At 39.9% G+C, this 14728-nt stretch overlaps 1 protein-coding gene across 1 annotated transcript; it reads right to left on the reverse strand.

The window, feature by feature from the left end:
• Positions 1-11439: 11439 nt before the first annotated feature.
• On the reverse strand, positions 11440-14476 carry LOC100745728 (protein jagged-1-like). The gene is made up of 7 exons (XM_012382187.3): positions 14308-14476; positions 13644-13747; positions 13369-13525; positions 12851-12973; positions 12466-12596; positions 12079-12355; positions 11440-11990 (listed from the first exon to the last, which is right to left on the reverse strand). Exons 1-7 carry the CDS (start codon positions 14442-14444, stop codon positions 11651-11653), a joined length of 1269 nt encoding a protein of 422 aa, XP_012237610.1. The 5' UTR covers positions 14445-14476; the 3' UTR covers positions 11440-11650.
• Between the last annotated feature and the right edge of the window lie 252 nt (positions 14477-14728).

The raw sequence follows: 14728 nt of genomic DNA on the forward strand, positions 1-14728 counted from the left end.
TGTATCAGCCGCGCTACAGACAGTTTAATTTAAACCCAGTTCCAGCATGACCAGCGGTAAAACACGACAATTTTATCGTCGACACGAAATTTTAGAATTTTATATTCGTTCGTCATTGTTTCTTATAGCCAGTTGCGTGATGTGTAACACGATATATTTCAAAACGGTGAGAAAAAAAAAAGAATAAAAGTTCGTCACTAGTGACCCGAAACTTAGAAAGCGTAATGTAATATACAAAAGTATTTCAGACACCTGCGTGGTTGATTAAGAACGAAATGGGTGGATTATTATCGGTCACGATCTCGTCGATTTGCAGCGCAAATCGTCGTTTCACAAACGATTTCTTTGACATAAATGAAACGCAAATCAGAATCAGTTACCACTCGTTCTGTCAATCTATGTCGTTCCCTGCTTGTTGAACAAATAATCATGCCTGCTATTCAATAGCTTTTACTCATTTCTCGAGGATACTTCTTATGTGCTGTTGTTCCGTTTTCTGTTTTGAATTATGTATTCTCTCACTCACTGTCACGAACATATTATTTCTCAATTTCCCTCTTTTAATTCAGAGACAAAGTATGTTGATTAATATTCCTATAAGTTATATCGGCTATTAATATTCATAGACTTTTAATTACCGTATGAATCGTGTTTACGTAATACAATAATTTGCAGTAGCATTGTATTTCGACTAGCTGACTTGTTCCATGAAAATTTTAATTATCTACCATATTTAATCGTAACTCTAAGTATTCTATCGACCTATCGAATCCTAGCAAACGTATCCTGAGTTATTACAATGCGCGATAGGGACATGTTCCTTATTACAAAATTCTTCACATAGCTGTGACTCACGCTTGTCGATAGTGAATTCCTCCTAAATCTCGAACAAACCCGCTGCAACGATATTACATATTACATTCAAAATCTATACAATAATTTGCGTAACCGTACTTTTATCGTATATCGTTTCCGTGTTGACTTAATGTAGTGAGCAGTTCACCCATCGATCGAGAAAACAAGTTTGAGATTTCAATATCGGACACGTTTTACTGACGTCAGACGTATTGACTTCTGTAGAGCCGTGCCTCCAGCTTTTCTTGCGTGTTACATATTTCGATTGGAGCGAAAGATCGTATCATTCGGTGAGGCGAATGAAACCAAGTTTGTCGTCTGTCAAGTGCAGAGTGTTTGTTTTAATCTCATCTTTGAGCTAAACGATGCAACCTGAAATTCGTAATTTTTGAAATTTCAATCCATACTCCATGCTCTATAGCTTCAATGTCTCATTTTCACATGAAAATTTTTCCTAAATGATTTTCTAAGGATACGTAAACATTGTACAGGATAAAGTACATTGTACACGCTTGTATTAATTCGTATACATGATATCTACTTTTTATCATCTATAATCTCTCATAATTCGTATTCTATGAAACATACGCGGTTGTTTAATTACACAGAGTTGCACAGCCTCCGGTTTCCTTCGTGTTGTGTCATTTCGTATGCAGCATGATTGCAATTCCTTGTAACTGTTCAACCTGTTTTGTAATTGGTATAAAATCAACAACCGTAATGATTATTCCGGTATCGCGGATTAAGCAATTCCTTCTTTCTCCTTCATTTATGTGTGACACCTTTCGGCTGTCGTGCGATACCAATAAGGATATAAAAACCGCAGTATTAAACAGGCTGTAAGTCGATCTACACCTCCGATCTTTTTTCGAGTACGTTCTAAAAGAAAGACATAAAAAGGCGGAATAAAACATGAGAGGGTGACAGGCGAGCAGAAGAATGGAAGGATGAATTCCTGTTGATCCTTTTTCAGCTCTCACTTTCCGCCAATAATACGCCCGGTGAAAATGGTAACTGTGCCGTACTGCTATCAAGATCCGCCTTACGTAAGCCAAAGTAATATACGAGTAAAGGTGGATCGGGACTCCTTAGCCGTTTATTATACTAAGTGAATTAAGATTATTTAAATTACTATTCCTGTTCGTTATCGCAAGAAGAGTATTCCTTGCTGAACAAACAGCCATAAAAATCAATGAAACATCTGATAATATCCACGCGTGAAACAAGCAATTTCGGTATGTGTTACTTTGTTGAGTCATGGAGATTTCAAAAGTTTTGTGAAACTGGTTTTAGCTGCGTCACATGTTTAGTAAGGTTCGAACGGTGAAAGTCGAAAAAGTACATTGACAAATGCTAAGTGATGGCTAATGCGTGATAATTGTCTTTTCAAAAACAGGACGATCAAGTAGTCATTTTATTTTGAAGCTTTTTATTTTGAAGTGAATTTTGGAGAAGAATGTGGCGCGTAAAAGAAGCAGAATACAACTATTTCCAATAAATGTATTATTATGCAAAACAATCGACAAATATACGACAAAACGTGCTGACGTAATTGTACACCGGTACGGTACGGTACGTGATACACGATACGTGAGAAATCTTACCGCGACCGTACACACCCATTTCAATAGGCCGTCGAAACATTCGGACAACGTATTTATAGATAAGATGCAGTTCATGTGCGAAAGGAACCCTTAACGTTAGTCATAGACGATTACGTCAGAGGCGTAACAAGCTTCCAAGCAATTACGGTTGCCATAAATTGTTCCCACAGGTCATTATTCATAGAATGACCGTATTTAACTTTCATCGACGGTGCGTTAATTCAGACGTACGCATATACATTCAATTTTGAGCACGTTACGTATTAAGGTATTTTCGAAATCAGGAATTTAGGATATCATCCATTTTCGAATCAAAATTTTGAATATTTCTAAAACATCGATTATTTTCAGCCACAGACCAGTTTCTCTAAATACGTCACTCGCATGCTGATTTCGATTATGCACTGATCGTACTAATGTCCTAATGTCAGATGTGACACACATAGCACGGCATGGTATTCGAGGTTGTCGATCGATCAAGCGGCACGCGACTTTTATCATAGCTCGATAGTCAGTTATAAGTTAGAACCAGTTGACGACTTTATTTTCTAGACGGGAGGGTCACCAGCAATAGCAAGGAACAATAGCAAGGTTAACTGGGGCTACTAGCCAAGCGCTAATTCAAATCGACCATGGCAAAGACCTTCTTGCGGTAGGTCACAGACCGTGAAGATTAGTTATACAAGCCACGAAGAGGCGCCGCGGGCGTTTCGAGCCGCTGGTAATTCCCGTCTTGCTGGATTACATGATCTTGACTTGCCGCCGGATACGAGTCAGCCGATGGAAAAAGACGATAATTGTTTGGATTGAATATTTGTACTTCTCCAAGATCAATGTCAATTCGATGTAAGCGCACATTCAGATCTTTTCTTTTTATGAACCGTGACAGAGATTCGTAAAGCGAACATTTATTACATATTTCGTTTAAAAAGCGAAAGATATATTTCGAATCTTAGTTAATGAATACGAACTAGTAGAATTGAGAACAGTGTTTAGACATAAGAGCATGAGTAAATTATACATCAAACATCGCGCAAATGTTACCTTTGTGACTGGAACGAAATGATAGGCACGTAACAATCAATCTTCGCGAAATCTATAAGATTAACCACGCGAGTTATGATCGTAAAAGGAGCATCGTGCATAAATTCCTAGTTTCTATTATCTATCTGGTTCTATGCATTTTATAATTTTCTGTACGATGTTCGACCTATTGACCTATATCTACGAATACCGAATAATTTCTATAAGCTCAAAGTTTATTGCGGTTTGCAGTTGTTCTATGCGGTTTTCTAGAGGTAATACTCTCATAAAATACTCGTTTGGCTATGTCGTAAAATTACGGTTGTTACAAATTATCGTTTCACCTTTCCTCTTCACGACTCATTATTAATATTACCTAATGAACGACGAATGTCGTTTAAACATTAAAAGTTTACGACGTAAGTGAATCATTGGAGGCTAGGAGTTTTACGAGACTGAATAGCTTTTAACGCGAGCTAATTATACTAAACGACAAGGGATATGCGAGTAAATCAGTCACGCTTGCACGATTATCCCGCGGTGTCTGAGATTGAAATCGTTAGCCTGGCTAATGATCTGCCTCGTTCCATTTCGCGATCGAACCTCGATTAAATCGGAAAGGTGAAGACTTATCTCGAGAAGAACGTTTGGAATCCATCCACTTATTATTCTGCTACAGTAGTCATTTTGCGTGATCAATGTGGCGATCATGCGTTCATCGTAGAAATTCTCTCTTCTAAAGCTCGGGATTAATTAATTTTATACCGTTACAACATAGTTTATCGAGGCACGAAAGTTCGCGCAAGTAGTAGATACATACGTGTTTCTCGACACGAAGTTTTGCATATCTAACCGGGAAGCTAATAACTTGGTTTCTCTTCGACTTTACGCAGTCGTGTTCCGTCGCTTTCGTAAGAGCGATCGGCAGAAAAATCTGCACGAGCATCGACATATCTCGTTCGATACTCAAATAAGGTGTTGCTTGTGCAACTGCAGCCAACCGCTGCTAACGATGTTTCCATTCGATTCTCTCGGACAAACATGGATAGGCCTGTGGATTCATCGGAGGTAGATGGCAATAGCCACGAAACTGGCGCACTGTATACATAACTGTATAATTATCAGGTATATAACTCGCTCGACAGAACAACTGGCCGATGATAACAGTGGTGACAAGCGAACTTATATTTATATTATTTTCATCGTTCGTGGTGGCACGCGAAAGGAACGCGTGCAATGTTTTACACGCATCGAAGCGCAACATTCATATTCATGTTCCTGACCTCCGATAAACCAAATGTAGGTCGGTTATTATCATAATAAATGGTAACTCGTGTAGTCGACAGTTCTACGCGTACCAATGATATGCTATATGCTATACCGTATAAATGAAATATCAGATCGAAAATTTCACGTGAGCTTCCAAACTTTTGAATCTACCTGAGAACCTAATCGACGACGGTCGAATAGTATCACAACAATGGCTCAACGTTCAACGGAAGCCAATTACATCCTTTTTCCTTTTAAGATCATTATTGACCGCGATATCTCTACGAAACGATCGTGATCTCACGGAACGATATCCCGCACGAACTGCATCCGATTGGAATCCAGTGAAGGGTATGCGGCAATCGCAGTGTACACCAGGCAAGCGAGGAACAGAAGCGACCATGCACGTTAATCGTTTGCAAGTCGATGGCAAGCCGTGGCAGGAGGTGCATGCATGCAAACCGTGTGACCAGCAATTCACAATAAGAGCTGCTTTCCGAGTAAACGATGTCTAGAGCGCGGCAAACTGTCTCGGATTGCCTGTTACTTTTACGAACACACGATGCCGAAGCGGAGAATGCTTCGTTCGAATGCCTCGACGTTTTACGACGAAGATTTATGTGCCTTTCGAAAAGAATGTAACGGCAATTTATTTACTTAGCGCTTAGGAGTAGAAAAATTGCGAAAACACGTGATTACTTTCAAGATTTTGTGAATAGGAGAAATTTTAAGTACAGAAGGATTTACGTGAACGCGGTCTTAAACCGGAGATACAATGTATCGTTAGTCCGATCTATTTCGACGCTGAAAATTATCACAAAGTGGCTTGAAATTACCCTCTCGGTTACCATTAAATTCAATAACTCGATAATTCTACAAGATGAAGGCAACCGGTACAATTTTACATGCTTTCCGTTCGTAATTACGCCCAGCTGATTATGAAACGCATTACTGATTTTACTGAGCGTAGATTACGAACATATTTTATCGTCAACATTGTTTTTCACATCGGATCACATTAAAGTAAATATTGTCGGGGACACGTCGTTAAAGAATATCGTGATCGCTAAAAACTGATGCGCGACACATCGGTAATTTCACACTTTTTCCTCTGTAAATCCTTTCAATTAATGTCCTTGATCGATCTAAATAAAGGATTTAGAACGTGAAACTTCTATCCATTCTATTTTTCTAAAAAGTGGTTCGATTCAAGGACAAGACTCCAATTTAGCAGATGTTTCGACTAAAACTGTTGGATTGTGAATCGCCGTGATATACATTAGGTCGTCCGAAAAGTTTCTTTCGTTTTACAAAGAAATAATGGATGCACAACATTTTTTGTTTTATATTATTTTATCGAATTACGTGTGATCCATTTTGTTCTATCAAAATAAAGATCGCAACGTTTGACAGATTATGTTTCATTTTTGTATAAAGATGCGTGGTTGTAAAAGACGTGTCTGTAAAAGAAAGACACTTTTCGGACAACCTAATACATTGTATAGAAAACGTCGTGGTCCATCGAAAACAAGGAAACACTGTGACGGAGGAACACGTCGCGTTCTCTCCCCGAATCGTGTTGCAACGTTAACGCAACGAAATTCAAGCGATTGTATGGATCGATAAGAATCGATCGATACTGCGGCTCGCCTAATCGCTGAAGTAATTTGCAGCGGTTTTATTTTGTCTTTACGGCGAAGGGAAATTATTTTACGTAATAATTACAATCGCGCGCATTGTCGAGGGGCAGGGAGTGATTAATCAAAAGGGAAATCTGTGTCTCGTTATTGCGTGTGATTGCGTTGGCTTGTTCATTCCAGCATGTGAAATTCGACGATTTCGGGGAATTCGCGATACGCTCGATGGATAGCTTGACCATTGTTACGTCTATGCCATAGTTTCACGTAATTGATCTAATTAATTTCACTACGCTAATGTCTTTTAATAATTCTTTCGATTATAATCCATTAATTTATGTACATTCTTCTTATTGTTTTTTATCTAATTACTTGATGATATTCAAAGGAGGGCGGGGAAAGAAAAGGAAGGAAAAGATTCCTACGCACGATACGCTTTGCGGTTTCTTCGTACGACCCTGACAAAAACGCAATCGTGCTACTTACAAGAGTACATTGCATCCTAGCATATCGGTGCATGCATGTACATGATGTGCATTATGGATTGAGCATCTAAGTAAGCGCCTGTGGAGCCAACGTCAGCGTGCCGTAATGTAGATGCTTCGACTCGATAACCGGCTCGATATTGCGTAAGAATGATTACGGTACTAGTTCTACGACCAGTACTGACAATGCGAAAATAAGAATGATATCCATCGCGATTATTATCGACTAGGGTCAAATGCACGATAAAAACATTTTATTGAAAATCGCAATTATCCATTAATTTTTCAATTTTTCAAGAAAATTTCTTTATGTATATTACGAAAGATTCGCGTATACTCTCAAGTGGGAATTAGCAAAGTTTCGCTGGAATATTTTCCATTCCATCGCGATCACGCAAGAATGTTTGTGTAAATTAATATACAGATGTGAAACTTAAAATTCAAGCATACGACACAAACAGCGACTGTTCCCCATGAGCTAACACCTACGTCGCTCTCGCTGGAACGTAATTACACGCTGCGCTTTGATCGTTCAACGGATGCCCTCTATTTACGGGGGGACGTTTGACCAGATCCCCGGAGCAGAGTGACAGAGAAGAAAAGAGAAGAAGAAAGAGAAAACCCAAAGGGTGAAACGGTCGACCCTGTCCCTTCCGGCCCCTAGCCGAATAAAACCGGTCGATTTTTATTCTGACGATCGCTCGAAAGCGGACGTCGGCGTACCGACACATTTGTGCAATTGCGGATCTAGAATTTTCTGATCGCGAGAACTGAACGGCGAAGGGCGAACCGATTGAAAGGGAAATCGCTCGTGAGAGCCCCTCCCTTCCGCCCGAACGATCTTGTGGCTTTTCCTGTTCTCCGTTCCACCTGGAAGCCCGCGTTATAGAAAACGATCCACAAGACTATACGCTCCCGCACGCGTGTCGTGACTATATATTTTTCTTTTACTAACCACGTTGACGAACTATCTTTGTCTTCCACATGCTTACAGCATTATTTTGTTGGAAGTTTCAGCAAAAGCGTGGGGGCGAGACGCGAATTCATGTTGAGCAATCAGCTGGTAAACTCCAGGAAGTAGACACGCGCCTCGGTACCTTTTGTTTATTCGCTGTTCTCTCAAGTGTTTTGTTAAACGGCTTTGCCCATGCATTCCATTGAGTGGGTCGATGCAAAGTTTAGATTCGAATGTCGATTACGCGAGGAAGGCTTGAAGATTTTACGCGTTGCGCATATTTTCTCGCTTTCTGGTGCAACGCGTATAGTCATGTTGATCGCGCATTAAGATCTGGGTCGATTCGCTTCAAACGCAACCTATCTATTCGTATTATTGATATTCTCTTGTATCGCGATTCTTGCACATCGATGTGTACGCAATTTTTGAAATTTTTGCGATCGACAATAAATCTCTCGTCTCTGCCCTTATAAAAGCTAAATTAAAATATTTATCCAGCAATAGAAACTACGATCTTGCTTCTCTATTTGAACTTGCCGTATAAGTGCAGTAAAAAATTAATTGTACGATAGGAAGTAGGAAACGAGAAATAAATATTCTTAATGTCGGATTCGATTGCATAGTTCAACTGTGCACACTATGTTGTGTGCGCGTATCTTTATGAGATTTATGGTTGCTTAATTACAAATTCCTTTCCATTTTTTTTTTGTAATCACTGCAACCAAGTAACAACTTCACCTGTTGAGGAATTTCATACATTCGCGGAGCATACACTGAGCTTTCTCTTTGTTTCATTTGATTCTTCGATCGATAGATCATATCCTCGATTGGAGTAATTAAAAAACTCTTTAACACCTGTACACTCTGAAATATTTTCGTGATGTTTGCATATACGTGGGAAACCTAGAAGCGATAAAATTCTCCACGAATGGTCACGGGAAAGGGGTTGAAAGCTTGATTGCAGGATCAATCGAGCGCCACTTAAAATTTCGGATAGTTTTATGGGCGTCCGTCCTTCGTTAGCGTCAACTAATTTTACGACTGAGTCAGCATCGTTGGATTGCAGGTACGATCCTTCTTTGATCGTGGCTAATGAAGCACATCCAAAGATCGGCCTGTCTTTTAGCATGCTCTGATAATCGTCCTTCTCGGAACGTCGGCCTGCGTCGTCATCGCTCGACGATTTACGCCTTTTCTGAAACTGCTTCTATCATTCCATTAAACGAGCGGAACTGAAATCCTTTCTTTTTTCCAACAGTGCTTGCTTTGAATTTCCAAACAGAGAAAGGGATAGATCGTGTAACAGCTAGCACTTGGAACAAATTTGTCGATTAATCTTAAACAGAAATTAATTCGCCTTTTAATCTTTAGTCAAGCAGTAGGCCAATGAATCTGTCAAGAACAAACGCATCGAGTTTGGAAGATCTCTGATTCAATCGTCTCCTAATTTATCGAAACGAAGGTTATTCGAGAAACAACAAATCTTCCAATTTGAACTGTCACCAAAAAGAGTATAATGATGCGGCTGTTATCAAGGCTATGTATAGAACAAACGAACTCATTAGTTTTTGCATGGTGTGTACGTGGACTGGAATTAAATCGCGTATTTGCGTAATGATAATACTCTGGAAACGAGGCTAATAGTAATGATAGACGAACGTCGGCGAATAAAGAAGTGTCACAATGCGTAATTACGTTCTTCAACTTGCCTGTTTAATTGCATCCTTAACTCGTTCGCGCTCGGGTTTCAGGTGCTTGAATACGAGTGAAATTCGAGTTCTTCGATGTGACACCGTTGCACACCATATGAATATTTAAGTAAAAAGTTAGATTATCTCGCTGTCGGGCGTGAAATCTGGGTCAAACAGGTTTGATACATTAAAAACGTTTCAAAATGTGATAATTCGCGGGCGCGATCGTTCGCCTGTGAAAGAAATGAAGTGAAGTAACGATGATCTGTGACGTAAAAAAAGATTGATTGCCCACAGAGTATTCTACGCCTTATGTATTTATTTTCAAGCAGCCAGTTATTAATTTCCAAATTTTGCAATTTCGAATCCGTTTTTCACCCAATCGATTAACGCACGAGTAACGTTGCCAGCAATGATTGGGAAATAAATCTACTATATTTAACACTGGAGGACAAACTTGCGAGTTCACAGTGAGAAAGGACCCGGAAGCGGAAACAAGGCTCGATGAAATTCATAGATCGATATTTCTAGAAGAAGGAAGTAAGTCTATCGAGCGACACGTTACACATGGATCGATAGTGTGTCTCGATGTGAAAACCGGTCGAGAGAATGTAGCTTCATAATCTATGTATACATGGCGAGTCGTGCGTGGCATATAAATGAACCAAAACGTTGTAACGAGGTCGTAATCCAAATTGCGAATACACGTTGCGATCCTTCTAAAGTTGCTTTTCCTTTTCCCACTATCATGAGAAAATAATTTTCTTAGCTCATGACATTTAGTTGATTTATAATTGTGTTTACGTGTATCTAATCGGACTTATTATAATTAATTATAGAAATTGCAGTTAAAAATACCATCGTTCCGTGAAAATTATCATTCTTCGAGATACGAGTATATTTCGATCTGTAAGTTAATGAGATAATTAGTCGCTGCGTAAAGCTTTATACGTTTGGCTTTAATCATTCAAAGGTGATGCAATCGTAATTCGAAGCATAGAGATTTTAAAGCATCGATTAAGTCATACGCCAACATCGGCAGACCTGGATTAGCTACGCAATGAGGCAAAACGTAAACGAATGTAATACATAGTGGAACAGCCTTAGATACATTAATTGTTTTATATTATTATTATTTACTATCATTACTAATTAATCAATGATGTCTTGACTACTTTTAATTTGTGCGTATCAAAAACATATTATATCAAGTTTTTAATTCAATTCGGAGCAGTTCTCTGGTGAGTTTACAGATTCGTCGCAGTTGCTTTTTCGCATTCAAATTTAGTTTATCGTTCTTCAAAACTTCTGGAACTTGTTTAACGATCCTGCAGAGTCGATACAAAGTTAGACAGTTTGAAGTTCGTAGTCTTCAGCTACAGTCGCTCATTTCGGCATGCAAAATTTCTTTAAACTCCGGAGTGGTACACGTTCCGAGAGTCTAAAGCAGCGTATTACGTAAGAAACACGAGACTTGGACGGTTGATTACGTGATAGCTGATCTGGAGCGTGTGTGTCGATGGAAAACTCGTGAGAAGTGCACTATGCATCGTGCAACATCGAATATATGCCCCTTCGAGCATGACGTTCCACGAGAATGTTTATATGCGTATATATCAAGGCAGTATGGGCACCCGTGGTACTTTAAGTACATATTCTTTACGTCATGGCCGTCTAGTAGAAGCAATAATTGGCTTCGAGGTTGCAAGACGGTCGCTTTCACGGGAAACTCTAGTGCAAACTCTTGATACTGATGTTTGCCTGTCCAGAGAAGTTTCTTGAGAAGTTGAAATGCTTCGAATAGCTAGATTCTAAGATTAGTTACAAGTTAGTTAAACCTGTATTATATAGTTAAACTTGAATTTTTTAATTTAAAATTATTAAACTTATATCTGGATATTTAAATTAAAAATTCATCAATTAAAAGTCTACAGCTATATTTATTTAGGATATCAAATCGATAGTACAACATCGCTTATCCTATGTCTCACTTAATAGCGGTAAAAAATCCTTGTAGATCACATCTAGACTTTCTAGCTGCCGAGGAATATAATTAAGATAAGTCGATCCTCATTGAGAAATAAATTAATTAAATAATTAAATAAACAACAGTCGATAATAAACCCCCTCTTTACGTCTCATTTTCATCGTCTCTCTCCGTGAGTGATGGTTCCGTAGGTGGCTCGGTTGGCCATTTGCCTACGGTAGCAGCAGGATCGATAGTAGAAGGTGGATCTGTGATTACAATCGGTCCAAGGGGTTCAACCGTTTGTTCCTCGTCTTTTACGCTATTTTTATCTTTCTCATCTAAACTTTGCGGTTTCTCGATTATTTCTGGCTTTATCAAAATCATTTGAGGTTTCGCCTCTAAATCAAGATTTTGATCTGGCATCGGTGGTATCAACTCCGTCGATGGTACCATCGTTTTAATCTGACATTGACGACCCATATAGCCGAGTGGACAGATGCATCTGCAAACAAGGTTTACGTTTATCGTCATGGTCAGCGATTGATCTAGTTATTCTAGTCACTGTCAAAGTCAATGTGCAAAAGATTCACCTGTAATTGCCATCCTCTTTGGTCATACTAATGCAAGTGGCGTTATTGCGACAGATTCCTGAATGCTCGTCGCAGTAAGTCAGCTTCTCGTTGCATAGATCACCCGCCCATCCAGGCTCGCATCGGCACTCCCATGGCCGTTTACAGGATCCGTGAACGCAACCAGGATAAGGGACGCATTCAGTGCAATTCGGACCTGTCCAACCCACGCGACACCTACATGTTCCCGGACGACGACAACCGCCGTGTTCTCGGCTGCATCCTTGCGAGCAAACCGCTACACAGAGAGAAAACGTTCGAGATACATAAAACAAAACGAAAGTTTAAGTAGACTTATGTATGCTTTCTTGGAGAAGATACGAGGACTAGAAAAAACGGATAACTTACGAGTTTGACAGAGAAGTCCAGTCCAGCCTGGTTCACAGCGACATTCGAGTGGACCCTGGCACGTTCCGTGCACGCAACCTGGCAAAACGGCGCATTGTTTGCATTTCGGACCCTGCCAACCTAATCGACATCTACAAAAGGAAGTACACAAATGACTAATTCTCTTGCAACGGATGATTCACTAAGAAATTATCTTTGCCGTTAAGTAGCATGAAAGAAAGGAAAACTACGGAGAACAATCTCGTAGCTTCCACATTTCCTCTAAATTATCAGCTACGAACGTTAATGTGACGAGGGTCGAGCAAACAGTGGTTTCATTGCTTCGATCAGTCGCTACCGGCGCTGATAACCGCTCATTACTCAACCATTACGAGTTGCACCTTACCTGCATTCTCCGGGCTTTTCACAATATCCCTGGCTGGATAGACAATCGGAAGCGCAGATTGGTTCCGAACAGAACATACCCTTCCATCCAGGATCACAGGAGCATTCGAAGCTTACGTTACAACTAAAAATGAAAATTTGTTTCAGTTATTCATTCTACCGCTAAATGTAAGTTTTTCCGCACGATCAATATTCAAGAGAGTAGAAAAGACTAGACGTTTCGTGTTACGCGAGAATTAAACTTGCCACTGAGCGAGGTGAAATCGGTATCTATTTCATGCCTTTAGTACTAGAACTAACTACTACATCCATCGGTTATTAGCAACCGTATCGCTTATAGAAAATTATATTGCTCTAGAAATCGATACCTGAGTTGGAAAAGGGCAGCGATTTCCATTGGTATATTCACTTCGCAGATCTGATTAAGTTAACGGGTAACTCGTTATTCATTGACGACTTACATCTGCTCTTGCTTCTTTTAATTCACCGAGACATATAAAAAAACTGATGAAAGATTACCTGCCATGCTGACATCCTGGTAGAGCTACACACTTGTCGCAGAGCTCGCCATAAAAGCCTAATTTGCAGCGACATTCACCGGGTCGACGGCAGTAACCCTGAAGAGGGTCACACCCCTTCCGACAGATTGGCACATCGCACAAATCGCCAGTCCATCCTAAGTGAAAAAAAAGCACCGGTTATACAAAGAGAAATGTCTACATCGCTGATTTTTTATTGCGTTTTTCTGAACCACGTCCGCGATGAACTCCATCACGCTATGTTTCTTTTTTTACCTGGCAAGCACTTTACTTCTCCGGCTTCGTCACAAACGTAGTGCGAGTTTGGATGTTGAGAGGCAGGTATCTCACAGGCTTGCTTCTTCCATTTGGGAACGTATCTAAATGGAGAGTAGAAGAAATTATTTATCTAACTAAAATGTATAACAAAAATTATACATACAGATTCGATACAATTTATTCTAATGGTACCAAAAGCAAGATATGTCGTTATTATTGGTAATGAGCAATTTAGTGGATCTAGTTTCGAAATCGAAGTCGAAATATGGAGGTACTTAAAATATGTAGGATAGTAAAAAAAAAGCGATAACAAGGCGAACAGATACGACTGACAGATAAGATAACATTGACAACGACCGAGTAATTATGCGTTAAGCATGTGACATGAGAACTTGATACTACAATCTGGTTCTCGATAGCCACGTATTATTTTCTATAACTAACTTTTCTCATTCTAATTTTCTAAACGTAGCATTCCATACAATGAATTAATTTCTACCTGCTGAGATGAAAATCAAAATTTACATAATCGTAAATACAACTGATTGTCTGCGAGGAATTTTGAAGGACTTTCACCGGAACAAATCTCTCCAAAATAAATAGGATATTGATTACGAATCGAATCACGTAAAACGGATCAAAGTATGTTTAATGACGATACCTGGGTCCGGCTGCGAATCCAAAAGGCAGCGCACCGAGCCCGAAAATCGTGGTAACACTGGCTGTATGCCCATTGTATAGATTGCCCAGTTCACCGGGACTGATCAAGAGACTGAGACAAGCGAGCAGCAGTATCATCTTTGCTTGACTTCCAAGTCAAGACTGAGGACGACCGCGTCCAAGGCTTCGGCTTGGATAACGGGACCTTGTTCGAGGTCACGGCACACTTTTTCATCGTGTCCGTGCTGCTGGCAGAGCGTTCGCGGACGCGTGAGATCGTATGAGTACGCATGTGTGACGCTCTCCCCGTTTGACTTTTTCGTCGACTCACGACGAGTTTATTATTCGCTCGGGAAAGTTCAATGCACTTCTTCGACTAAGCCGAGAGGAGGCATTCCCCCTGAGAGCTCGCGTTCGCCGCT

Source organism: Bombus impatiens, unplaced genomic scaffold (assembly GCF_000188095.3).
Source record: "Bombus impatiens unplaced genomic scaffold, BIMP_2.2 scf_0146, whole genome shotgun sequence".
NCBI lineage: Eukaryota > Metazoa > Arthropoda > Insecta > Hymenoptera > Apidae > Bombus > Bombus impatiens.